This window comes from Staurois parvus, unplaced genomic scaffold, assembly GCF_062004578.1.
Source record: "Staurois parvus isolate SC_StPar_1 unplaced genomic scaffold, SC_StPar_1.0 ptg002184l, whole genome shotgun sequence".
NCBI lineage: Eukaryota > Metazoa > Chordata > Amphibia > Anura > Ranidae > Staurois > Staurois parvus.
The window spans coordinates 1-27,009 of NW_028319980.1; the positions used below are offsets into that span (position 1 = coordinate 1).

At 48.2% G+C, this 27,009-nt stretch overlaps 2 protein-coding genes across 2 annotated transcripts in view; one reads left to right on the forward strand and one right to left on the reverse strand.

Moving 5' to 3' along the window:
- Positions 1–6: 6 nt before the first annotated feature.
- LOC149431661 (L-fucose kinase-like) lies at positions 7–22,178 on the forward strand. The gene is made up of 19 exons (XM_089665419.1): positions 7–60; positions 4,692–4,789; positions 4,861–4,941; positions 5,388–5,507; positions 6,245–6,392; positions 6,833–6,954; positions 7,323–7,424; positions 7,531–7,701; positions 8,534–8,607; positions 8,694–9,073; positions 9,148–9,358; positions 11,083–11,249; positions 11,378–11,605; positions 11,684–11,827; positions 13,282–13,401; positions 13,483–13,670; positions 14,027–14,126; positions 18,834–19,057; positions 21,723–22,178. The coding sequence occupies exons 1-19, from the start codon at positions 33–35 to the stop codon at positions 21,810–21,812; spliced, it is 2,796 nt and encodes a 931-aa protein (XP_089521545.1). The 5' UTR covers positions 7–32; the 3' UTR covers positions 21,813–22,178.
- LOC149431662 (conserved oligomeric Golgi complex subunit 4-like) overlaps positions 21,392–27,009 on the reverse strand; it is a 19,582-nt gene continuing 13,964 nt past the window's right edge. The window contains exons 11-19 of the mRNA XM_089665420.1: positions 25,977–26,143; positions 25,555–25,720; positions 25,408–25,470; positions 24,654–24,770; positions 24,474–24,566; positions 24,313–24,396; positions 23,695–23,796; positions 22,854–22,982; positions 21,392–22,467 (exon numbers count right to left, since the gene is read on the reverse strand). Of these exons, the coding sequence (XP_089521546.1) occupies positions 22,333–22,467; positions 22,854–22,982; positions 23,695–23,796; positions 24,313–24,396; positions 24,474–24,566; positions 24,654–24,770; positions 25,408–25,470; positions 25,555–25,720; positions 25,977–26,143 (1,056 nt within the window). The 3' untranslated portion in view covers positions 21,392–22,332. The remainder of the gene's footprint in view (positions 22,468–22,853; positions 22,983–23,694; positions 23,797–24,312; positions 24,397–24,473; positions 24,567–24,653; positions 24,771–25,407; positions 25,471–25,554; positions 25,721–25,976; positions 26,144–27,009) is intronic.

Consider the following 27,009-nt stretch of genomic DNA (forward strand, 5'->3'; position numbering starts at 1 on the left):
CTCCTCCCGGTGTCTGGGTCTGCAGCACAGACATGACACTGACTCTGCGCTCTGTGCCACGTGAGTCCTGAGGATAACTCTTCTCCTATTATCCTTTGCAGCTCAAACAGTTCCTGCTGTAACTGCAGGTCTGATGTATCAATGTACCTGAACTGAGAACTTCTTCAAGTCTTGCTGGATCTGCTTTTCTCCTTTCCATCCTCTATGTCAGTGGTTCTCAACCTTTCTAATGCCGCGACCCCTTAATACAGTTCCTCATGTTGTGGTGACCCCCAACCATAAAATTATTTTCATTGCTACTTCATAACTGTAATTTTGCAGTGGGAGGAGTAGTGCCATGTCATTGGTGTCAGTGGAAGGAGTAGTGCCCCATCACTGATGTCAGTGGGATGAATAGTGCCCCATTGTTGGTATCAGTGGGAGGAATAGTGCCCCATCGTTGGTATCAGTGGGAGGAATAGTGCCCCATCGTTGGTGTCAGTGGGAGGAATAGTGCCCCATCGTTGGTGTCAGTGGGAGGAATAGTGCCCCATCGTTGGTGTCAGTGGGAGGAATAGTGCCCCATCGTTGGTGTCAGTGGGAGGAATAGTGCCCCATCGTTGGTGTCAGTGGGAGGAATAGTGCCCCATCGTTGGTGTCAGTGGGAGGAATAGTGCCCCATCGTTGGTGTCAGTGGGAGGAATAGTGCCCCATCGTTGGTGTCAGTGGGAGGAATAGTGCCCCATCGTTGGTGTCAGTGGGAGGAATAGTGCCCCATCGTTGGTATCAGTGGGAGGAATAGTGCCCCATCGTTGGTATCAGTGGGAGGAATAGTGCCCCATCACTGGTGTCAGTGGGAGGAATAGTGCCCCATCACTGATGTCAGTGGGATGCATAGTGCCCCATCGTTGGTGTCAGTGGGAGGAATAGTGCCCCATCGTTGGTGTCAGTGGGAGGAATAGTGCCCCATCGTTGGTGTCAGTGGGAGGAATAGTGCCCCATCGTTGGTGTCAGTGGGAGGAATAGTGCCCCATCGTTGGTGTCAGTGGGAGGAATAGTGCCCCATCGTTGGTGTCAGTGGGAGGAATAGTGCCCCATCGTTGGTATCAGTGGGAGGAATAGTGCCCCATCGTTGGTATCAGTGGGAGGAATAGTGCCCCATCGTTGGTATCAGTGGGAGGAATAGTGCCCCATCGTTGGTGTCAGTGGGAGGAATAGTGCCCCATCGTTGGTGTCAGTGGGAGGAATAGTGCCCCATCGTTGGTGTCAGTGGGAGGAATAGTGCCCCATCGTTGGTGTCAGTGGGAGGAATAGTGCCCCATCGTTGGAGTCAGTGGGAGGAGTAGTGCCCCATCGTTGGTGTCAGTGGGAGGAGTAGTGCCCCATCATTGGTGTCAGTGGGAGGAGTAGTGCCCCATCATTGGTGTCAGTGGGGGGAGTAGTGCCCCATCATTGGTGTCAGTGGGGGGAGTAGTGCTCCATCACTGGTGTCAGTGGGAGGAATAGTGCCACATCATTGGTGTCAGTGGGAGGAGTAGTGCCCCATCATTGGTGTCAGTGGGAGGAGTAGTGCCCCATCATTGGTGTCAGTGGGGGGAGTAGTGCCCCATCATTGGTGTCAGTGGGGGGAGTAGTGCCCCATCATTGGTGTCAGTGGGGGGAGTAGTGCCCCATCACTGGTGTCAGTGGGGGGAGTAGTGCTCCATCACTGGTGTCAGTGGGGGGAGTAGTGCTCCATCACTGGTGTCAGTGGGGGGAGTAGTGCCCCATCACTGGTGTCAGTGGGAGGAGTAGTGCTCCATCACTGGTGTCAGTGGGAGGAGTAGTGCCACATCATTGGTGTCAGTGGGATGAATAGTGCCCCATCATTGGTGTCAGTGGGGGGAGTAGTGCCCCATCATTGGTGTCAGTGGGGGGAGTAGTGCCCCATCATTGGTGTCAGTGGGGGGAGTAGTGCTCCATCATTGGTGTCAGTGGGAGGAATAGTGCCCCATCACTGGTGTCAGTGGGGGGAGTAGTGCCCCATCACTGGTGTCAGTGGGAGTAGTGCCCCATCACTGGTGTCAGTGGGAGGAATAGTGCCACATCACTGGTGTCAGTGGGAGGAATAGTGCCCCATCATTGGTGTCAGTGGGAGGAATAGTGCCCCATCATTGATGTCAGTGTGGTGGAGGGGAGAATAGTGCCCCATCGTTGGGGTCAGGGGGGGGGGGGGGAAATAGTGTCCCATCGTTGGTGTCAGTGGGGGGAGGAATAGTGCCCCATCATTGGTGTCAGTGGGAGGAATAGTGCCCCATCATTGATGTCAGTGTGGTGGAGGGGAGAATAGTGCCCCATCATTGGGGTCAGGGGGGGGGGAAATAGTGCCCCATCGTTGGTGTCAGTGGGGGGAGGAATAGTGCCCCATCGTTGGTGTCAGTGGGGGGAGGAATAGTGCCCCATCGTTGGTGTCAGTGGGGGGGAGGAATAGTGCCCCATCGTTGGTGTCAGTGGGGGGGAGGAATAGTGCCCCATCGTTGGTGTCAGTGGGGGGAGGAATAGTGCCCCATCGTTGGTGTCAGTGGGGGGAGGAATAGTGCCCCATCGTTGGTGTCAGTGGGGGGAGGAATAGTGCCCCATCGTTGGTGTCAGTGGGGGGAGGAATAGTGCCCCATCATTGGTGTCAGTGGGAGGAATAGTGCCCCATCATTGATGTCAGTGTGGTGGAGGGGAGAATAGTGCCCCATCGTTGGGGTCAGGGGGGGGGGGGGGGGAAATAGTGTCCCATCGTTGGTGTCAGTGGGGGGAGGAATAGTGCCCCATCATTGGTGTCAGTGGGAGGAATAGTGCCCCATCATTGATGTCAGTGTGGTGGAGGGGAGAATAGTGCCCCATCATTGGGGTCAGGGGGGGGGGAAATAGTGCCCCATCGTTGGTGTCAGTGGGGGGAGGAATAGTGCCCCATCGTTGGTGTCAGTGGGGGGAGGAATAGTGCCCCATCGTTGGTGTCAGTGGGGGGAGGAATAGTGCCCCATCGTTGGTGTCAGTGGGGGGAGGAATAGTGCCCCATCGTTGGTGTCAGTGGGGGGGAGGAATAGTGCCCCATCGTTGGTGTCAGTGGGGGGGAGGAATAGTGCCCCATCGTTGGTGTCAGTGGGGGGGAGGAATAGTGCCCCATCGTTGGTGTCAGTGGGGGGAGGAATAGTGCCCCATCGTTGGTGTCAGTGGGGGGAGGAATAGTGCCCCATCGTTGGTGTCAGTGGGGGGAGGAATAGTGCCCCATCGTTGGTGTCAGTGGGGGGAGGAATAGTGCCCCATCGTTGGTGTCAGTGGGGGGAGGAATAGTGCCCCATCGTTGGTGTCAGTGGGGGGAGGAATAGTGCCCCATCGTTGGTGTCAGTGGGGGGAGGAATAGTGCCCCATCGTTGGTGTCAGTGGGGGGAGGAATAGTGCCCCATCGTTGGTGTCAGTGGGGGGAGGAATAGTGCCCCATCGTTGGTGTCAGTGGGGGGAGGAATAGTGCCCCATCGTTGGTGTCAGTGGGGGGAGGAATAGTGCCCCATCGTTGGTGTCAGTGGGGGGAGGAATAGTGCCCCATCGTTGGTATTAGTGACACAAATGATGGGGCACTATTCCTCCCACTGACACCAATGATACTTACTTTGCTGACCCCTGCTCCAGCCTGGGCTCGCTCTCTCACTTACCTGTCAGCTGTCTTCCTTCTCTGGCCGCTCTCCTCTTCACTCGCTCCGGCAGCTCCCTCGGTCTTCTTTGATGTACGCGCGCTGCCGCTCGGCTCCTCCTCTCCAAGCTCCACCTCCTCGCCGGTGATTGGCCGCCTGTGTGCCTCTCCTGAGCTACAGTTCCGGTGGCCAATCAGCGGCGAGGAGGCGGAGCTGCTGAGCGATCCCGGAGGTGTGGCCAGGTGACAGCAGCATATCATCCCGCCCACACATCGCCGGAGACAGCAGCGGTGTCTCGGTTCCTAAGACCATCGGAAATATGTGTTTTCCGATGGTCTTAGGCGACCCCTGGGAAATGGTCGTTCGACCCCCAAAGGGGTCGCGACCCCCAGGTTGAGAACCGCTGCTCTATGTGCTTCTGTCATATCCATCCTCTCTCTGTGCTTCTGTCCTGTCTATCCTTTCAATCATTGCTGTGCTACAATCATCTCAATCCATACTGTGTTCTTGTCCTCTCCATCCTTGCTAAACTCCTGTCATATCCATTCTCTCTCTGCGTCTGTCCTCTCCATCCTCTTTAAGGTTCTGTCATATCCATCCTCTCTCTGCGTCTTTCCTCTCCATCTTCTTTAAGGTTCTGTCATATCCATCCTCTCTCTGCATCTGTCCTCTCCATTCTCTTTAAGGTCCTGTCATGCCCAACCTCTCTCTGCATCTGTCCTCTCCATCCTCTTTAAGGTCCTGTCATATCCATTCTCTCTCTGCGTCTGTCCTCTCCATCATCTTTAAGGTCCTGTCATGTCCATCCTCTCTCTGCGTCTGTCCTCTCCATCCTCTTTAAGGTCCTGTCATATCCATTCTCTCTCTGCGTCTGTCCTCTCCATCCTCTTTAAGGTCCTGTCATATCCATCCTCTGTGCTCCTGTCCTCTTCATTCCCTGTTGTGCTCCTGTCAGTGACAGATCATTGCTGCCAACCTGTCATCTCCTCCCTTGCTGCATCCCATCTATCCTCTCTGTACTCCTGTTATCTCCGTTCTTGTTGTGTTCAGGAATAGAGTGGAACCAGTTTTGTGGTGCGCGAGTCTTTGCTCTCCCGGGATCTCTGGAATACGCGCGGAATCATGGGGTCTATTTGACGGATGGGAAGGTAGGTTGGCGTTGGGGGGAGGGGAGTGTGGACAATGAGTTGGAACTGAGAATTCCTCTTGTGTGTTCCAGGGGACAGTGAGAGACATCGTATACCGAGGGTGTGAGCAGAGGATCCGGGCCTGTCTGCTGGAGGATCAACAAGTCCCCCTGGTAACATCCCTGTCCATGGAGATCCAACCTCCTTCTGTGTTTTTCTATATCTATAGATGACAGAGGATGGAGATACTGGTCACCCCATCCAGTGTATTAGCCAGGACTACACTGTCATAGAGTATTGTGTGACCTCAGTGGCAGTCAGAAGGTTGAGGTGTGATCGGCCTCCATTCGGGTCTCTCTGGTGTCACACCAGTAATAGTGTTGGATTTGTATCAGATTTGATTCAAAATGTCTGCCTGTGGGTGTGTCCAGTCCCCAGGATGTCTGTGGGTGTCTCTGGCCCCTGAGAGCTAAAATAGGGAGATCTGTCTCCTTCATTGAGATACACCACACTCCATCTATAGCAGAAATGTCACGTTTGGATGGACTGACCCTTTGACTGATCTCACTGTGCTTATTGCTCCTCCTTTATGAATAATCCAACTTTGTGTCTCTATCAGGTGTCCGGAATTGTCTTCCTCTCCTCGGAGACAGCAGAACGTTTTCTTGGCACTCTGGCCTCCTCTCCTCTGGACGGATGTACATACCAGGGACTGGACTCTGGAGCAGAACCCCTGGAGGTATGTGAGAGGTTATGTCCCCCTGCTCGTGTATTGTGTAGCTTTATTGCCCTGCTTGTGTATTGTGTAGCTTTATTGCCCTGCTTGTGTATTGTGTAGCTTTATTGCCCTGCTTGTGTATTGTGTAGCTTTATCGCCCTGCTCGTGTATTGTGTAGCTTTATCGCCCTGCTCGTGTATTGTCTAGCTCTATTGCCCTGCTCGTGTATTGTCTAGCTCTATCGCCCTACTCGTGTATTGTCTAGCTCTATCGCCCTGCTCGTGTTTTGTCTAGCTCTATCGCCCTGCTCGTGCATTGTGTTGCTCTATCGCCCTGCTCGTGTATTGTGTAGCTCTATCTCCCTGCTCGTGTATTGTGTATCTCTGTTTCCCTGCTCGTGTATTGTGTAGCTCTATCGCCCTGCTCGTGTATTGTGTAGCTCTATCTCCCTGCTCGTGTATTGTGTAGCTCTATCGCCCTGCTCGTGTATTGTGTGGCTTTTTCTCCCTGCTCGTGTACTGTACAGGCGTCTCTGTGGTCAGGAATGGGTGGGTCTGTCCCCCTGCTCATGTACTTTGCAGTTCTGTTCCCCTGCTTGTGCACTGTGCAGACATCTCCATTGTCAGTAATGGGCGGCTCTATCCCCATGTGCTGCTCAAGTACTATGCAAATGTCTCCATTATCTGTAGGGGTTCTCTCCCCCAGCTTTGTGCACTGATGTCTCCATAGTCAGGAATGGGATTTGTTGTGTCTTGCAGATTTCCCTGTTCCTGGATGTGCTAATGAGTATGTGTGAGGATGTCACTGAGGATGCGTTTCTGGGCGGCGCATCGGGGCTCAGTGATCGCTCTAAAAGTGCCCGGATGGTGCTATGGAAGGAACTGCATGAGCTTCCCCTGAGCATGGGTGAGGGCTTCTCTGTCTTGTCTGAAGATCTGAAACTCTAACAATCTGTTCTTTTGTTATAATAGGAAATGGGAGGAATTTTGTGACCCTCCTATCATATCCTAAGGATCCTCCATACTGTACAGTGTGACCAGTCTGAGGATGGAGACAGTGCTGGGTGGAGCCTCATCAATAATGACCAAAAGTCTAATTAATAATGTAATCCTCCCAAAATGGTGGTAGGATAGAAAATCCCCTGGAAATTATATATTCACACATCCCTCTCTCTCTCTTTGTATATTAGCCAATCGGCTTCTAACTTCAGCTTGTTCAATTATGCTTTGACAGTAAAACCTAGAAGCTGGTTGGTTACGATGCACAGCTACACCAGATTCTGTGAGCACAGTGTTAGTAAATCTCCCCCAGTGTGCGTGTAATATTTATGTGTATTGTCTGTGCAGTGTACATCCCGGATGGCATCTATGAGTACCTGTCCCTCTTTGCTCACCATCACATCACAAGTCTGATAAAAGCCGCTTCACAAGGATCCCAGGGGAAGAAGATGGCACAATCATTTGTCACAGTATGTAAAGGATGGGGGATCAAGGGATGGGGGTCAGTGGATCCAAGGGGTAAAGATGGATAGTGGACTTAGGAATTGGGGTGGGTGACCTGGGGATGGGGGTGGGATACTCAAGGATGGGTGACCTGATTATGGGGGACCCAGGGATTGGATTAGGGACTAAAGTATAGCAATTATGGTGGGGGACCAAGAGTATGGGACGGGGGACCCAGGGATAGGAATAGGCGTGGGGTACTGGGAGATGGGGATGGAGTGAGAGGGCTTAAGCGTAGGGCACCCAGAAATGCGGATTACCTGGGACTGGGGGACCCCAGGATGGGGATGTTGGTTTAGAAGTGTGGTCAGTGTATTGTTCTTTCTCCATTTAGAATCCAGATCTGATAGAAGATGGGAGCTGTGTGGTGAACAGTCTGCTGAGTGGAGAGGTGACTTTGCGTCGGGGTAGTGTAATACAGAACTGCCATCTACAGGTAAGTTGTATTGGAGATAAGTCCTTTCTCATGACCATCTATGCCTCCGGTGCTAATAATGATGGCTAAAGCAATGCCGTGCTTCTACACTGAGCTTTTTTCATAGGGTCCCCTTCATGTGGGCAGCGGGTGTCTTCTGACTGGCATTGCTCCCGAAGGAGGAGCAGGGTTACGTGGGTACCATCTAAATGATGTCATTCTCCAGGCCCATCCCATCCATATCCAGAATCTTTCCTTGACCGTTTACAGCCTTCTGGGTACCAACGACCAACTGCAGGTAACAGGTATCTTCATTAACTCTCAATGATTCTCATTCATCCTCGCTGACCTCTCAGTGACCCTCACTCATCCTCATCGACCTCCCAATAATGATCACTTATCCTCACTGACCTCTCAATGACCCTCACAAACTTCTCAATGACCCTCACGCAGCCTCACAAACCTCTCAATGACCCTCGGTCATCCTCACAAACTTCTCAATGACCCTCACACAGCCTAACAAACTTCTCAATGACCCTCACTCATCCTCACAAACTTCTCAATGACCCTCACGCAGCCTAACAAACTTCTCAATGACCCTCACTCATCCTCACAAACTTCTCAATGATCCTCACGCAGCCTCACAAACCTCTCAATGACCCTCAGTCATCCTCACAAACTTCTCAATGACCCTCACGCAGCCTCACAAACTTCTCAATGACCCTCACACAGCCTCACAAACTTCTCAATGACCCTCACTCATCCTCACAAACTTCTCAATGATCCTCACGCAGCCTCACAAACCTCTCAATGGCCCTCATTCATCCTCACAAACCTTTCAATGACCCTCACTTACCTCTTAAGGATTCTCACTCTTCTTCGGTGACCCTCACTCATCCTCCATGACCCTTACTCATTGTCACTGACCTTCACTCAGTGATGCTCACTCATCATAAACCTCACACATCATCACTCACTCTTGCTCGGTGACCCTCAGTTTTCCTTGATGACCCTCATTCATCCTCACTGACCCTTTCTCTTCCTCAGTGGCCCTCACTCACCATCTTCCTGCTGACTCTGAATGTGTCTTTATTAAAATGATATCATAACACTCTGCTGTCCCCCCCCAGTTTCCAGCAGAAGGTGGATCACCCACTTACCTCAACCTCCCCTGGGATGAATTTTTCCTTAGAACGGGTATCAGGTGAGTGGAATGGACAGACGACATTCTCTCCCTGGTGTACAGCTCTCGTATATCCTTACATCCCCCTCTCTTCTCATGTCTTTCAGTGAGAGGCATCTTTGGGGTTCTGAACATTGTAGTAGAGAGCGCAGCGTATTGACCGCCCCCCTCTTTCCCGTCCTTCACCCCAGCGAGTCTCTGGGTGTTGAGGACATCCTCTGGTTCCTGCGTTCAGGGACTGGTGGTTCAGATTGTGAACGCCTGAGGCAGCGTTGGCACAATTCTTGGCGTATGTCCTGGCAACAGATCTGGCAACATCGGGACCAGGAGAGGTCACTGCAGGCCCGTAGGGAGGTGTTTTTCAGCCAGGCCCTGGAAAAGGTGAACAGAATTTTGCTGGCCAGGGAGGAGAGGAGTCTGATGCCCATTATAAGGGCAGCCGTGCAGGAGGGTGCCTACCAGAGGCTGCTGGACACATTGGACAATGGTGAGTACTGATATACATTGAACTCACTGCATGTGGTGTGAGTCGGAGAGGTAGTGACCAGTTTTCCCTCATAGTGGCCTCAAAGACTGAAGATGCTGGAGTCGCTGCACGAGCCCTGGCCTGTGTTGCTGACCTACTGGGCTGCATGGCAGGAGGAGAGGGGGGCCTGAGGAGTGGACCAGCAGCTAACAAGGCTTGGGCTCCTGGCTATCTGCTGCTGGAGAAGGGAGACATCGCAGAGGGCGTGAGACTGATGGCCAAGGAGCGACAGAAATGGCTTAGCAGGTAGGTGGAATTGCTGGCAGTGATAATCTGTAGGAGGAGCGATATCAACAGATACTGAACACACAAATATTAAAATTAAACTCTGGGCACAAATACGTTATTTACATATACTCAACGGCCACAAAGATCTATACCTATCAGCCATCACTTTATGACCACTGACAGGTAAAGTGAATAACATTTTATCTTGGTACAATGTCAACTGAAAACAGGTGGGATATATAAGGCAGCAAGTTACATAGTTAGTCTGGCTGAAAAAAGACAAAAGTCCATCCAGTTCAAACATAGAAAATAAAAATAGTTATAATCCTACACCCACAGTTGATCCAGAGGAAGGCAAAAAACAACCCAGCAAAGCGCGATCCAATTTGCTCCTGCTGGGAAAATAATTCCTTCCTGATCCCCCGAGAGGCAATCGGATATTCCCTGGATCAACTTTACCTATAAATGTTAGTATCCAGTTATATTCTGAACATGTTGTCCCTGAATTTGATGTTGAAAGCAGAAAAAATGGGCAAGCATAAGGATTTGAGCGACTTTAGCAAGGGCCGAATTGTAATGGCTAGACAGACGAATGGTTCAGAGCAACTTCAAAACTGCAGCTCTTGTGGGATGTTCCCGGTCTGCAGTGGTCAGGAGCTACCAAAAGTGGTCCAAGGAAGGAAATCCAGCGAACCAGAGACAGGGCTATGGGTGGCTAATGCCCATTGGTACACATAGGGAGCGAAGGCTGAAAAAGTTAAAGCTGGTTCTGATAGAAAGGTGTCAGAACACACAGTGCATCACAGTTTGTTGTGTTTGGGGCTGCGTAGCCACAGACCAGTCAGGGTGCGCATGCTGACCCTTGTCCACAGCCAAAAGCACCCACAATCGGCACATGAACATCAGAACTGGACCACGGAACAATGGAAGGAGGTGGCCTAGTCTAATGAATGCAAGAATGGCTTGAGGGACACAATGAGTGAGGTGTTGACTTGGCCTCCAAATTCTCCAGATCTCAATCCAATCGAGCATCAATGGGAGGTGCTGGAAAAACAAGTCCAATCCATGGCGGCCCCACCTCACAACTTACAGGACTTAAAGGATCTACTACTGACATCTTGGTGCAAGATACCACAGCATACATTTAGACGTCTAGTGGAGCCCATGCCTCGACAGATTACGGTGGGTGGTCATAAAGTTATAGCCAATTGGTGTACATCCACTTTGTGTGAACCAAATGCTGTTGCAAACCCAGATATCACCAAAAGTAGCAGTACCATCACTCTGCTGTACATAGCTTGTACAGAGAGCAGAGCTATGCGGGTTGCCAAGCAGTCCCCATCTACTACAGGCTGCCTGCAGAAATCCACAGGATCGGGCAGAGACAACACCAGTCACCCTGCACAAGCAGAGAAACAAGCAGTGACTGATCTGTATAATTGGAAATAGGAAAAGTGAACCTCCAATAGCTTCATAGTGCCAAAGCTTACCCGCCCCTTCCTGTGACCTGCAAATTCCTGACCTGTTGGCCAGTGAGGATACTCATCATAATAATGGACCACTAGGAATGTCTGGGGGTGGGACTTAGCAGCAAGTACCATCACTACCCAGAAGTATCCAAACCCAGAGTGGCTCATGTTTGCAAATCCTCCATCAGTTCTTTGGCTTTATGACACAGCCCAACCCAACATGGTGGCCAATGTGAGATGTACCTTGTCTAATCAGACGCCTTCTTTCCACAGACCTGCTCTTCTTCTGCGTGCAGCTCGTCATTATGAAGGGGCGGAGCAAATCTTAATCCGCCGAGCGGTGATGTCATCCTTCCAGTTTGTGTCTATTGGTGAGAAGAAGCCCCCGCCCCAGGGACAGTGGGTGACCGCAGAGTGTCCGGCGCGCATTGACATGTCTGGTAAGTGAGCTGACCAAGTTTGGGGCAGGATATTGCCACTCCATATGGTAATCAGCCTACAATTGTACAATGCTTATAATGTTAGTACATAGTTCCACTTATCCATTATTTTCTTCTGACATTGTTAGGGGGGTGGAGTGACACCCCTCCCATCACATATGAACATGGAGGGGCCGTGGTGAATGTCGCGATTCTGGTCGATGGTCAGCGGCCTATAGGTGCTCGGGCGAGGAGGATTCCTGAGCCACATTTGTGTCTCTGCAGCACCAGTGGCCCCCGCGGACTAGATCTCCAGACGCAGCTGACCTGTCACAGTCTCTCCGATATGCAGGATTACTGCCAGCCTCAGGCTCCAGGTGACTGTCATAATGAGGCGTCTTCAGGGATGGTGTCATGTGGGTTTGGCTGATCTCATGTTGTCTTCGCCTCCTCAGGGGCATTACTTAAAGCAGCCTTCATCTGTTCGGGGACCGTGGAGACGACGTCAGAGAAACCCCTGTCTGAGCAGCTCACCGAGAAGTATGGTGGAGGCTTCGAGCTGCAGACGTGGTCCTACCTGCCGCATGGATCTGGTTTGGGTGAGTGACCAATTGGGTTGCTGCCACAGCAGGATCCCACCCCTGCAGGTCAGCTTAAGACCAGAGACAGTATATATTTTCTAATACCCAATTCTTGTAGTGTATATAAACCCAAAATCTAAGTCTCAATACGTTTGGTGTAATGGCTCAGTCTATACAGCTTTCTTCAGCAAATTGTTTTTGGTAAATTTCTTGCAATGTTTCATACCTGGAGATCCAACCAATAACAGCACTGTTGCAGACTGACACCATGAAGCCATGCAAAACCCACTTGGGGCAGGTCAGCTGCCAGTCAGAAGGAAGTCAAATGCAGTTCAGAAAGGGGTCAGCTGCAGGTCAGAAGGGGGTCAAATGAAGGTCAGAAGGATTTAAACATCAGTCAGGGGTCAACTTCAGGTCAGGAGGAGGTCAAATGCTAATCAGAAGAGGATCAACTCCAGGTCAGAAGAAGGTTAAAAGCCAATCAGAAAGGGGTCAACTGCTGGTCAATAGATCAAAGGCAGGTCAGAAGGGGGTCACACTCAAGTCAGTAGGGAGTCAAATGCAGGTTAGAAGGAGGTCAGCTGCAAGTCTGAAGGGAGTCAAATGCAGGTCAGAAGGGGGTCACACTCAAGTCAGTAGGGAGTCAAATGCAGGTTAGAAGGAGGTCAGCTGCAAGTCTGAAGGTGGTCAAATGCAGGTCAGGTGCATCTGTCAATGAACTGTGAATTAACTCGTTGCAAACTGATGTAGTTGACAGAAGACCAAAGCCCGTCCACACAGGCCCTAATGCGCACTCCTTCACTCGGTCATTGGGCTGCCTGTCAGGTCTGCACGGGGAATGCGCAGTTTTATTAGGTAAAGAAAATCCGTCCATCACCTGCAGACCAGAACAGGATTTACTGTGCGGACGATACGGATCCACTTGCATTTATTAAACAGACCAGACACTGTCTGATGACATCAGCATAGACAGTGCTTTAGACCTCACTGACATGGGCACTGAGGTCCGTACATCATGATTGAGTCACTTGTTTATGTGGCTGGAGCAGCCAGGTGCTGCGTGCAGGCAGCCCATGTACGTCTATGGGGATGCAGCGGCTGTACGGACACAGCCACTTGTCCTAATTTGACAGGCTGTAGATACTCGGTTCTGAATGCACACTGTCTGCATTCAGGGCCATTTACCTGCACCAACACTGGTATTTTAATTAGAGGGGTACAGGGGCCGCCGGTAGAATGGCTGTAGGGGCCCTATGATTTTTGACAGTGGCTCTAAGGTTGCTGCTTAGATTTTCACTCCTCTCCTCCCATATTATTGTGAAAGAATGAATGTTGGAGTAAGGTCAGACCTGAAGACCAGTTCTTCAAGCACTTCCAATCCGAACCCAGTGTAACTGGCATCCTCTGTGGTGGAGACTGCTGGCTTCCTTCTTTGGTCTATCATTTGACATCATATGAACCTTTTCCCATAGGTACCAGCAGTATTCTGGCCGGAGCAGTGATGGCGGTTCTTTACGAAGTGTCAGGACGCTTGTCAGATGCCGAATCTCTAATTCATGCAGTGCTGCACCTGGAACAAGTCCTTACTACAGGTGAGTGATGGTGAGACGTCATCTGGTTACTTAGTGGAAGAAGCCAGCACCCTCTATATCGTGATTGCTGTCTCCTCTCAGGTGGAGGCTGGCAGGACCAGGTTGGGGGGCTTATTCCAGGGGTGAAGATTGGACGCTCTGCTCCCGCATTGCCCCTTCAGGTGACTGTGGAACGGGTTCAACTGCCAGAGGGGTTTATGGAAACGATAAACAACCATCTGCTGCTGGTTTATACTGGGAAGACAAGATTGGCACGCAATCTCCTACAGGTAAGTACTCCTCATCACACACTCACCACAGTGAAGTAAGCGAATCTGTGTTGTTTGATATTTCTAAATATTCAAGTCTTCTCATTGTGAATCAACGAGTATAGCTTATATTTATTAATACAATAATGTATTTGTGCTTTTTGTAGTGGCTGTTCCACTTGCCATCATTTAGCCTCCTCTGTCAGGAATTCTGTGTTGATATCCAGTTAGAGGTTCCTTGTGGATCACTGAGAGGCACTACAGAGCCCAGTTCCTGTGTAGTCATGTGCCATGGCAGATTTACCGCTGTGTGTCACTTAGTGGCACCAGAAACCCCAATCTGTCTCCAGGACAACCTCTCTTTTTTTATCCTTTAGGATGTTCTGCGGAATTGGTACGCTCGGCTTCCAGATATCATGTTGAACGTGGATGCACTAGTGAGCAACGCCGAGCTGTGTGCCAGAGCCTTCCGTACTGGTGAGATATATTCGTCTCAAACAAAGGATCAACTTTATGTATAACCAGTTTAGCTACTTTCCTGTTCTTTATAATCAGAACACCTGAACAGAAAACTCACATTTCTATTCTGATAGGTTAAAGCAGTGGTGTTTGACTTTCTTCCTCAAGTATGGCCCATGACACCATTAAAAGGCTGTGCAAAATATTCAGCGAATGTAATCAAACAGCTGGCAGAGACTGCAGATATTCTAAAGGAGGCAGTTAGGGACTGCAGACAATGCTACAGGAGATGGTCAGAGACTGCAGACAATGCTGCGGGAGATGGTCAGAGACTGCAGACAATGTTGCGGAAGATGGTCAGAGACTGCAGACAATGCTGCGGGTGATGGTCAGAGACTGCAGACAATGCTGCGGGAGATGGTCAGAGACTGCAGACAATGCTGCAGGAGATGGTCAGAGACTGCAGACATACTACGGGAGATGGTCAGAGACTGCAGACAATGCTGCGGGAGATGGTCAGAGACTGCAGACAATGCTGCAGGAGATGGTCAGAGACTGCAGACAATGCTGCAGGAGATGGTCAGAGACTGCAGACAATGCTGCAGGAGATGGTCAGAGACTGCAGACAATGCTGCAGGAGATGGTCAGAGACTGCAGACATACTACGGGAGATGGTCAGAGACTGCAGACAATGCTGCGGGAGATGGTCAGAGACTGCAGACCTACTACGGGAGATGGTCAGAGACTGCAGACAATGCTGCGGGAGATGGTCAGAGACTGCAGACAATGCTGCAGGAGATGGTCAGAGACTGCAGACAATGCTGCAGGAGATGGTCAGAGACTGCAGACAATGCTGCAGGAGATGGTCAGAGACTGCAGACAATGCTGCAGGAGATGGTCAGAGACTGCAGACAATGCTGCAGGAGATGGTCAGAGACTGCAGACATACTACAGGAGATGGTCAGAGACTGCAGACAATGCTGCAGGAGATGGTCAGAGACTACAGACCATGCTGCAGGAGATGGTCAGAGACTGCCGACATACTACAGGAGATGGTCAGAGACTGCTGACCTGCTGCAGGAACTGCTCAGAGACTACAGACATACTACAAAAGATGGTCAGAGACCGCAGACATGTCACAGGACATGGTCAGAGACCTTCTACCTTTAGAACCACTTGACGTTGGCTATTAAAGAGATCCTGTCCTTGAAAGAGGAACTTCACACCTGGGGGGTACAATTTTGCTTTTTACCCCTTGCCTTTTTCACTGGCTTAATCTCATGTACTATACTTACCCCTCCCAGTTAATCTAACGCTGTTCTGCTGTGATCCCTAGCTCCAATACTTCATGCCAGGTCTGGCATGACCATCTTGTTCCCTTTGTATCTTTGGGAGCCAGCTGTCTTTTTTGAGTTCTTGCAGCCAGCCTCCAAAGATGTGCTACCGGATCCACATTCCTCCAGCCAATGTAAGCTGATGCAGACATAGCGGGGTTTATTTACTAAAGCTGGAGAGTCCAAAATCAGACTCCCTTCTGCCTAGAAACCAATCAGCTTCTAACCTCAGCTTGTTCAATAAAGCTTTGGCAATGAAACCTGGAAGCTGATTGGTTTCTATGCAGAAGGGAGTCTGATTTTGGACTCTCCAGCTTTAGTAAATAAACCCCAGCATGTCTGCAGTCTTTGACTGTCTCCTATGGCATAAGAGATAGTAAAAGATTTCAGTTATACTACAGGAGATGGTCAAAGACTGCAGTCATACCACAGGAGCCAGTGATTGCACACATACCAAAGGAGATGGTAAAAGACTGCAGCCCTGCTACAGGAGATGGTCAGAGACTGCTGTCATACCCGAGGGTCACGAGGGGTTTAGAGAATACAGTGGGGCAATAAAGTATTTAGTCAGCCACCAATTGTGCAAGTTCTCCCACTTAAAAAGATGAGAGAGGCCTGTAATTGGCATCATAGGTAGACCTCAACTATGAGAGACAAAATGAGAAACAAATCCAGACAATCACATTGGCTGATTTGGAAAGAATTTATTTGCAAATTATGGTGGAAAATAAGTATTTGGTCAATATCAAAAGTTCATCTCAATACTTTGTTATATATCCTTTGTTGGCAATGACAGAGGTCAAACATTTCCTGTAAGTCTTCACAAGGTTGGCACACACTGTTGCTGGTATGTTGGACCATTCCTCCATGCAGATCTCCTCTAGAGCAGTGATGTTTTGGGGCTGTCGCTGGGCAACACGGACTTTCAACTCCCTCCAAAGGTTTTCTATGGGGTTGAGATCTGGAGACTGGCTAGGCCACTCCAGGACCTTGAAATGCTTCTTACGAAGCCACTCCTTCGTTGCCCGGGCGGTATGTTTGGGATCATTGTCATGTTGGAAGACCCAGCCACGTTTCATCTTTAATGCTCTTGCTGATGGAAGGAGGTTTGCACTCAAAATCTCACGATACATGGCCCCATTCATTCTGTCCTGTACATGGATCAGTGGTCCTGGTCCCTTTGTGGAGAAACAGCCCCAAAGCATGATGTTGCCACCCCCATGCTTCACAGTAGGTATGGTGTTCTTTGGATGCAACTCAGCATTCTCTCTCCTCCAAACACGACGAGTTGTGTTTCTACCAAACAGTTCTATTTTGGTTTCATCTGACCATATGACATACTCCCAATCCTCTTCTGAGAATCAAAGTAAAAAACAGTGCGGCGCTTCTATAACCCTTGCAGCACTAGATAATGGATATCCCAAATACCTTATCACATGTATCTAGTAAGTGATAAACTGGTGATAACACACAATAAAGTGACTAAAACACAATAACATGAATAGTGTCCATGTGAAAATAATATCATGCAGGTGTACACTGCAAATGCCAATCCTCAGACAGGTGGAGTGCCCCCCTCCTCAGATAGGTGGAGTGCCAATCCGCAGACACTACAAGTGCCAATCCTCAGACAGGTGGAGTGCCCCCTCACCTTCCTGCCCAGGCCCCTCAGGACCAATGAGCCTTTGAATATATATTGGATCTTTTCCCCTGAGCGTGGATGAATGGATATGATATCCTGATGAAGTCACGTGTGTGAGTGACGTAACGCATAGATACGCCAGGGGGAGGAGCTTATACGACTGAACGTTCTGACGTCACATCCGGCGCGGGCGCCATCTTGGTGCACCTGGTCCTGAATACAGTACACCCTCTGAGTGGTGTAAAGGCCTGATTTTACATAGAAGCATGTGAGTAGGTTTTTGACTTTTATACTTGTTTAATAAAGTGGTTTTACACTATGCAAGCTCTCTTTCCTCATTTGTGATCGTGAGGGAGGGAGACCTATCGATACCACCAACGATCTGTATAGGAGTTAAGAGGAGGAGAGGCCCATTATTGTCATCTGAGGGACCCACCAGCAGAAGGATTCATCCACGCTCAGGGGAAAAGATCCAATATATATTCAAAGGCTCATTGGTCCTGAGGGGCCTGGGTAGGAAGGTGAGGGGGCACTCCACCTGTCTGAGGATTGGCACTTGTAGTGTCTGCGGATTGGCACTCCACCTATCTGAGGAGGGGGGCACTCCACCTGTCTGAGGATTGGCATTTGCAGTGTACACCTGCATGATATTATTTTCACATGGACACTATTCATGTTATTGTGTTTTAGTCACTTTATTGTGTGTTATCACCAGTTTATCACTTACTAGATACATGTGATAAGGTATTTGGGATATCCATTATCTAGTGCTGCAAGGGTTATAGAAGCGCCGCACTGTTTTTTACTTTGATTCTCTGTATACTGTGGGTGTTTAGATTGTGGCACTCGTAGTGCTGGCTGCTGTATTATAGTAGTATATTTAGAGGCGCAGGAGATCTCTCTTTTATTTCAATCCTCTTCTGGATCATCCAAATGCACTCTAGCAAACTTCAGACGGGCCCGGACATGTACTGGCTTAAGCAGGGGGACACGTCTGGCACTGCAGGATCTGAGTCCCTGGTGGCATAGTGTGTTACTGATGGTAGCCTTTGTTACGTTGGTCCCAGCTCTCTGCAGGTCATTCACTAGGTCCCCCCGTGTGATCCTGGGATTTTTGCTCACCGTTCTTGTGATCATTTTGACCCCACGGGGTGAGATCTTGCGTGGAGCCCCAGATCGAGGGAGATTATCAGTGGTCTTGTATGTCTTCCATTTTCTAATTATTGCTCCCACAGTTGATTTGTTCACACCAAGCTGCTTGCCTATTGCAGATTCAGTCTTCCCAGCCTGGTGCAGGTCTACAATTTTATTTCTGGTGTCCTTCGACAGCTGTTTGGTCTTCACCATAGTGGAGTTTGGAGTGTGACTGTTTGAGGTTGTGGACAGGTGTCTTTTATACTGATAACAAGTTTAAACAGGTGCCATTGATACAGGTAATGAGTGCAGGACAGAGGAGCCTCTTAAAGAAGAAGGTACAGGTCTGTGAGAGCCAGAAATGTTGCTTGTTTGTAGGTGACCAAATACTTATTTTCCACCATAATTTGCAAATACATTCTTTCCAAATCAGCCAATGTGATTGTCTGGATTTTTTTTCTAATTTTGTCTCATATAGTTGAGGTCTACCTATGATGCCAATTACAGGCCTCTCTCATCTTTTTAAGTGGGAGAACTTGCACAATTGGTGGCTGACTAATTACTTTTTTGCCCCACTGTATGTTCACAGATCTGATGTGTGATATTCTCCCGCAGGAGACCTGGAGCAACTGGGTCATTGTCTGTCCACATACTGGCAGCAGAAGAAGTGCATGGCACCTGGCTGTGAGCCGCAGGCTGTACGCAGGATAATGGACATGTTAGAGCCACACGTGTATGGGCAGAGCCTGGCCGGAGCTGGAGGAGGAGGCTTCCTCTATGTACTAACAAAGGAGCCGGAGCAGAAAAACGCCATACAGAGACTGCTGGAGAACACACAGGTAACCTGGGTCCAGGATACAGGTATTGGGAAAGAAATCCATATCCTATTCCCTGCAGGGAAGGGGGGTTGGAGGTGTGTTCATGTGTCACACTGCACATAGGACATGTATGTAACACATTGCCACAAACTGATACAAGAGTGTGCGCATAGTGTCATTCATGTTGGTGTGCCATCAGTCAACACAGTGACAGAAACCTACATCATGCCATATACATTTGTTCTTCAAATAAAGGTTGGCTGTGTAACAGGGACTGATTGGTACAAATTAAAGGAGAATTTCACCTTTTGCTAAAAAAATAAATGCACCCGTATGCAAAAAGCAAAAATCTGCATTTATTTTTTTTCAAAGCATTGCAACCATGATCAGTGGATTGTGGGTGCAATGATCTGGTTCCTACAGCCTATTCCTCCAGCCCAAGCTATGGGTTCTTCATCTATGGAGCTGGAGGAAGTGTCAATGGATTACAATTGCAGTGAGGATGCCGCATTTGTGCTCCATTCACACTCAGGGAGTGGCTTGGCCTCACGCCACACTCTATCCTCATTGGCTCACTGGCTGGGACTGGCAGTAGCCAATGGCTCCCAGTGCTGTGTGAGCCAGTGAGGAGAGAAAGACCCCAGACAGTCACTGCTCTCATGCACATCACTGGATCAACATGGGGCTCAGGGAAGTATAAGGGAGGAGCTGCACCCAGAAGGTCGCTACAAAAAAAATTAAACGTCAGCAGCTCCAAATACTGTAGCTGCTGACTTTTAATATAAGGACACTTCCCTGTCCAGGGACTTCGCAATGTCTTCACCTGAGCTGATTTTTCAATCGGCTTCCGGTGCAGGAGTCAGCATCTTAGGTAAGGGATACAGACAGTGAAGCCTTCCGGCTTCATAGCTGGTTTCCTACTGTGTATGCACAAGCCACACTGCTTTGTGAATGGTCCTGCAGTCTTCTGGGTCCTGTGTGTGTCCCATAAGGCTACATGGAGAAGGCGGGGGGGGGGCAACTTCCTCACAGATCACCACGGCGATCTGTCCTGGAAGTGAAAATGGGTACCTGTCAAGACCAGGTACCTGTTTCCCCACCAAAAAGTGCCAAATGTGGAAGTGGAGGGGGGAGGGTAAAAAGAGGCAGAACTAACCCTTCTGGGTGAAGTTCCACTTTAATGTATAGAATGCATTAAAGGTAAAAACCCTTGAGCCTTTAGAACCACTTTAATGCAGAAGAGACGTGGCATCTTTTCTGCATTAAAAACCTGCCTGTTCACTCAACCTTATTTTTTTACCTGTAATAAAAAAATAAATTCTGTCTGAATCCAGAACCATTTTAACCATTAGCCGCCCGGCCTATAGCCGTTTGGCGGTGGCAAAAATGCTTCACCTTTCTGGGTGCACGCCATTTGGCGTGCTCCCGCACATGCGCAGTTCGCGCGGTTGAAGAGCCACGCAGCGGCGCGATCTGTCACCGGCCGTGTACCTCGGACACGGCCGATGACAGATCTGAGTACCGGCCCCCGTTGCCGGTACCATGTGACCTGCTGTGACCAATCACAGGTCACATGACAGTTGTATACAATGGATGGCTTCATTCATGCCATCCATTGTATACTAGTGCCTAGCTGTGAATGGTCACAGCAGGTCACATGCACATGTCATGTGATTAGCTGTGGCCAAATCACAGCTAAGCACAAAAAAAAAAAAAAAAACCTGAATGAATCGATTTCATTCTGGTAAATGCTTGCTTATAGCAAAGTAATTCTTTGCTATAAGCAAATTGTGTAAAAAAAAAAAAAATACTGATCACTTCCCCAAAGTAGTACAATGTTACTATGGTAACATTGTACTACTTTGGTCATAGTAAAATATGAAAAAAAAATCTTAAAAAAAAATGTAATAAATTAAAAATAATAAAAAAAAAAATATATATATTTTTTTTCCATACTGTCACCAGTCAGTGTCCCTGTTCACCGCCATGCCAGTTATATGATGACTCTGTACTGCACTGGTCACAGTATGTTAAAAAAAAATAGTGAAAATAATTTTTTTAAGTTTTTAATTTTCCGAAAAATGAAAAAAAAAAATAAAACTTCAAAAAACACGCCATGCCTCTTATGAAGTACGTCGGACTGTCTACTTTGCAAAAAGGGGTCATTTGGGGAGATCTGTACTGTTCTGACATTCTTGGACCTCACGAAATTAGATGTCAGTACTTCAGGATTGATCAATATTCAGATCTATACAATAGTTTGTGAACTCTATAACTTTCCTACAAACTACAAAATACATCCTAATTTGGGTTATTTTCACCAAAGACATGTAGCAGAATACATCTCGGCCTAAATTTATGAAGAACAATTATTTATTTACAAACTTTTATAACAGAAATAAAGAAAAACTTGTTTTTTTTCAAAATTTTCATTTTTTTTTAATTTAGCAAAAAATAAAAACCCCAGCGGTGATTAAATACCACCAAAAGAAAGCTCTAGTTGTGTGAAGAAAATGATAAAATTTTAGTTTGGGTACAATGTTGTATGACCGCGCAATTGTCATTCAAAGTGTGAGAGCGCTGAAACCTGAAAAATGGCCTGGGCAGGAAGGTGTAAAATTGCCCGGTATTGAAATGGTTAAATATCTGCATTGTACTAACCAGTTCTTTCTAATGTGTGTTTCAGGGCCTGGAGCGCTGCAGTGTGCACTGTGTACGGCTGGATACCAAGACGTTCTCTGTACGGCAGGAGACGGGGAGCCCTGATGACCATTGACGTACTCTGTGCAGCTGGAGATTGATAGCCATAATGATACGTGACGTACTCTGTGTCAGAGGAGGGGTCATCTGAGTACATGAGTATGTTCTATGGGAATTAATAATGGAAACAAATGATCCTTTTTGCCATACCATACACCAAGGAGTTGGAGATGGCTCCTCACTATGTTCCAGGCGCATAGTAGGGTTCTGTGATTTATTTTTTTTATAATCTTTTTATTAAAAAAAAAACTGTTTCTTTATTATACCATGATTTAGTATGCAATACATGCTCAGGACAGTAATCATTTTAATGTAAAAGTGCCTTAATCAAGGAGTGACCCCAAAATGTAGAGAATAAAGAGTGATCACTGGTTACAATGCATCCCAACTGAAGTCTGAGTCCCCTGTCCATACAGGTTGTATCCTCCAACCCGGCTGTCAGCTCAGTTTGTATCCTTCGAGCCTGCATTGTTGGAGCCAGAGTCACCTCCTGTTCTATAGGAGATTTAGTCCGTAATCTGTAACATTATAACCATTTACAGCCGCAAACGTTTGATGTCTTCACTGCGGAAGTCTATACGTAAAGCCAGAACTTGTCGTACCTCTGCAGGGGTGAGTCTCCAGGTCAGGGGCCCAGAATTGGGCCCCCAGTAGTCAAGGATCTCAGTTACCTGGAGAGAAAATAGCATCAACAACAAAGGCTTATAGAATAGGGAAAAGAAAGAGAACAGAAAATACCCAGTTGAAATAAAAATGCTAATGATAAATCACTAGAATGGGCCAAGCTTTGCCTCTTCAGACATTGCCAGATTATCACCTTTATTCAGCCTCTGGCCACACTGGCACTTAAATCTTTCTGCTACCGCGAGACAATTATCTCATCACATAAATTTCATTGTCCATGTAGCCCCATGGCCTTACTTTGAAATCAGTTTGACCCCCCTCCGAACTTTCCCCTGGCTCCTCGCCATCCAACATGTCAGTTCCCTTCATGTACAGCTTAGTGAATAATCAACCCCATAATGATGAACCCAGACCAGCACTAAGTGCCCCTCACCCTCTCCAAATTCAGGATTGTCGCCATCTGGGAAAGTCGAGCGAACTTGTCACGGATGGTCCATGTAGTCACCGTGGTGAGATAAGCAATAAGGGAGCGCAGTTCCTTGTCAAACTGCAGACCACCGAGCTACACCCAGGACAGAGACACAAACAAGGAAAACTGTCACAATCCAAACACAGTTTAAATTAGATATCATCTGTCCTTTTCATATCTTTAAGCTGAACTCCAGGTTTGCATCCTCTTCCTCCCAATCAATGCAATTAATATTTTTCAAACAATACTTGTTTTGGGACTCAGTAATATCACAGAGTTTTTTCTGCTTATCTTAACTCACTTGTGAGATTGAGTTTGATGTGAGGGGTTGGCAGGCTCCTAAAAATGTCATAGCACCCTGCCTCAAGCATTATTTGAAAGAACACATCCCCAGCATACTTTTAGATGTGCTAAAAAGAGTGTAATCAAGGAACTGAGCGGATTGGACAGCTAATGTCTGCAGCATTAAGTGGCCAGTAAGGAGAAGCATGCATGTCTAAAGGGATGCTGGGGATGTGTTCATTCATATAATGCTTAGAAACAGCAGTACAATGACCAATTCCAGCAGTCACATTACATTGTGGAGATGAACAGGAGAGGACTTGCTACAAATGTAGGGAATAAAAAAAAGTAAGGCTGGAGTTCAGCTTTCATACACTACATGTATCTGCTAATGTCTATGGAAAGTGGAGTTCTTGCTCCTTATTTTTTTTTTTAACAAAAATTTTTTTATAAAGTTTTAAAATAAAATGTGATTAGGATTTAAAGAATGCCCCTGTTGTCATTGGTCAATGTTTACCCTTACCCGGCTGAATGTGGACTTCAGGATCACCTTCTCCAGCTCCATGGCAATGAGACTGGTCAGCAGACTGGTAAGATTCTCATGAATGATGGAGGAGAGTCCAGCCTGCAGAGACAAAGCTATTAGATGTAACATTTTCTCCAGATACTTCTGTAACCCCAGAAACACAGCATGCACTTAGCTACAGTCATAACCCCAGCAACACAGCGTGTACCCAGCAATGGTCACAACCCCGGCAACACAGCACATACCCGGGAATCGTCACAACCCCGGCAACACAGCACATACCTGGGAATGGTCAGAACCCTGGCAACACAGCACATACCTGGGAATGGTCAGAACCCTGGCAACACAGCACATACCTGGGAATGGTCAGAACCCTGGCAACGCAGCATGTACCCAGTAACAGTCATAACCCTGGCAGCACAGCAGGTATCTAGGAATGGTCAAAGCCCATGCAACACAGTGCAGTAATCATAATACTGACAACTCAGCATGTACCTAAGGATGGTCATAACCCTGGCAACACAACATGTACCCTGACAATGGTCATAACCTCAACAACGCAGCATGTACCCAGGAATAGCCACAACCCCAATAACAGGCCAGCCTTGTGTTTACCTTAAACTCAGACATGAGCTGCTCCAGGTTCACTATGAATTGCTGCCCCCAAGGGTCGTTGGCTTCATAGTCATTAAATTCCTCCTAAAGCAGATATCAGAATGATAAACCAATAAACTTTCCAATTTGATGACACTCACCTACCATCAACATTCACTTACCTCCTCGATATTGTGTGATACAGACAGGAAGAGGTTAATCCAGGGCTTCACTTGTGGCTTGATGGCTGTGCTGTTCAACTCTCCTAGACCCTCCTGTATAGCGAATAATATAAGTGTGTCAGCAAAGCACGCAGAGCACCAATGTAACGTCGAAGGAGGGGACAAGGGGCTCGGATTTACCTGCAGGAGGTCTCGGAACTTGTTAGAAACAGATGCCATGTCACAAAGACAGCTGTCAATCTTGGCCTTGGCTTGTTCACCTCCAGATTCTGTGTTAAAGAGCTTCCTGCAGTCATTCTAGAAGGAAACCAAAGAGTTATAGGGGATGATGAGTGGGGGAAAGAATATTATATAGAGGCTGACAATATTTATTATATAGGGGAACAGCCAGCCCCCCCCCTCTTGATTCAGCGATATCCACGAGAGCCTTGGTTCTCCGGGGACTCTCACTCATGATTGGCTGAGGCAGCAGCAGGAGCCATTGACTCCCGCTGCTGTCAATCACAACCAGTGAGTCAATCAGGAGAGGGCAGGGCTGAGCAGGAGCTTTGCATGTGAATGGACATGCAGAGCAGCAGCTCGGGAGCACACCTGCTTGAGTGCCCCTAAAGCAAGCGGTTTGCTATGGGAGCACCTGACAGGCGGGAGGGGCCGGGAGCGCTGGTGGGGGACCCGAGAAGAGGAGGATCTGGGCTGCTCCACACAGAGCAGGTAAATATACGATGTTTGTTATTTTTATGAAAAAACAAAAAACGACTTTAGAATCACTTTAATCAAACTTCGCATCGAACAAGGCATTTGGGTTAAGCAGGCCGTCCCTGTAAATTTGCAGGTTAAGATATCTGGGAACACTATGATATTCTACAGTTGGTACGGTATGCGAAGTGACTTTGGCAGCTGTTCACCATGCCTCTTGTTATAAACACCAGCCTACCTCCAGGTTCTTCTTCAGAGTCATGATGTTTTCACTGCAAACCTCTACGTTATTAAGACAGACCTGAAAGAGAAGATACAAACAGGTCAGCAGTGAATGGTCAGTTCTCCTCTCCCCTTCCCCATAACACAGTTCCCCCGCTCTCACCAGGAAGGACATTTTGGCTTCATCATTGCTCTCTATGCCCTTAGTGTCGAACTTTCCCTGCTGGAGACTGCTCTGCATGAGGTTGACCGCACTGGTGACTCCACGCTGGATGTCCTGGAAGGTGGTGGCTGGGAAACCCATCCTTAACTTGTTACACAGAACCTCCCTGGGGTGATGGAGAGATATGAGGGACAGAAGTGTTTTCATGAGAAAGGGATTGCACTGAAGCTCACAGTGATGGCAGCGGGTAGCGAGATACAGGGATGATGGGTTACAGGGGGGATACAGCCAAATAAAAAAATGTTTCTTACAACACAGAAATTTCTCAGTTTTGGCCCCTGTGAGTCTGTTACAAGCAGCAATCCTGTCAGTCGCTCCATACATGAACAACCCACCCCCACCAGGATATAACCCAGAGTTACCGGAAATCTCCCTCCAACATGGTGGTGGAGAGGTTAATCATGGCACACAGGCAGTCTATGCTGGAGCTGGAGAGAGCACGTCCTATACATTTCTTCACTATGTAGAAGACGTCGTCCACCATACTGGAAGTTAGCTGCCCCCGCTCATAGGAATCCATGGCCACAGCCTACAAAGGATGGAGAGACATTAGAAGGACAATTTGGTGACTTAATTGCTTGTTAATGAGCAAACCCTGGGATATGCAGTGACATCACCCCCTTGTCTTCTTCCAGGCTACCCTGAGATCAGTTCCCCAGCATAGACACTCTTGCCAACCCTCCATACCAGTTATCCCAGTATGGGACTCGAAGACTGATGAATGGTGCTGTCATAGTACCCTGCATATAGTATGTGTAGGAAATATTCTGCACCTGCATTTTTGCCAAAGCCCAATTTTGTCATTCCTCGGGAAGCTAGTCACCATATTAGTGGAGGTATATGATATCATAGTTTCTATTTCCTGCCCTTAATGACAATCAGTATAGTTCAATCTTCAGAAGCAGGAGTGGGCATGATATGCATTTTAAACTCCTCATAGATTCCTGCAATGTTAAAATAATGGAAAATGTGCTGTTCCAAGTGTTCCACTGCTTCTAATTGGCAATATGCCTAAGCAGCCTTTTTCAACCAGGGTCACTCCAGAGGTTGCTTAGGAGTTCCTTTAGTAGTGAACATAGGTGGATTGGTCTCCTGCCTGATGATCTCTGACACTGAAGCCATTCCACAGAACCATTGGCATGGGACCAGTGGAACTTCTCTGGTTGCTCAGATAAGTAACCACTGGCACCAATGATCAAGTTATCTGTCTCTAAAGGGGAACATTTCTCTCATTGACCACCAACATAAGAAGCATTCTTCCCATTGTCCACCAATGTAAGTGGCATTCTTCCAACTGACCACCAATGTAAGGAGCATTCTTCCCACTGACCACCAATGGAAGGAGCATTCTTCCCACTGACCACCAATGGAAGGAGCATTCTTCCCACTGACCAC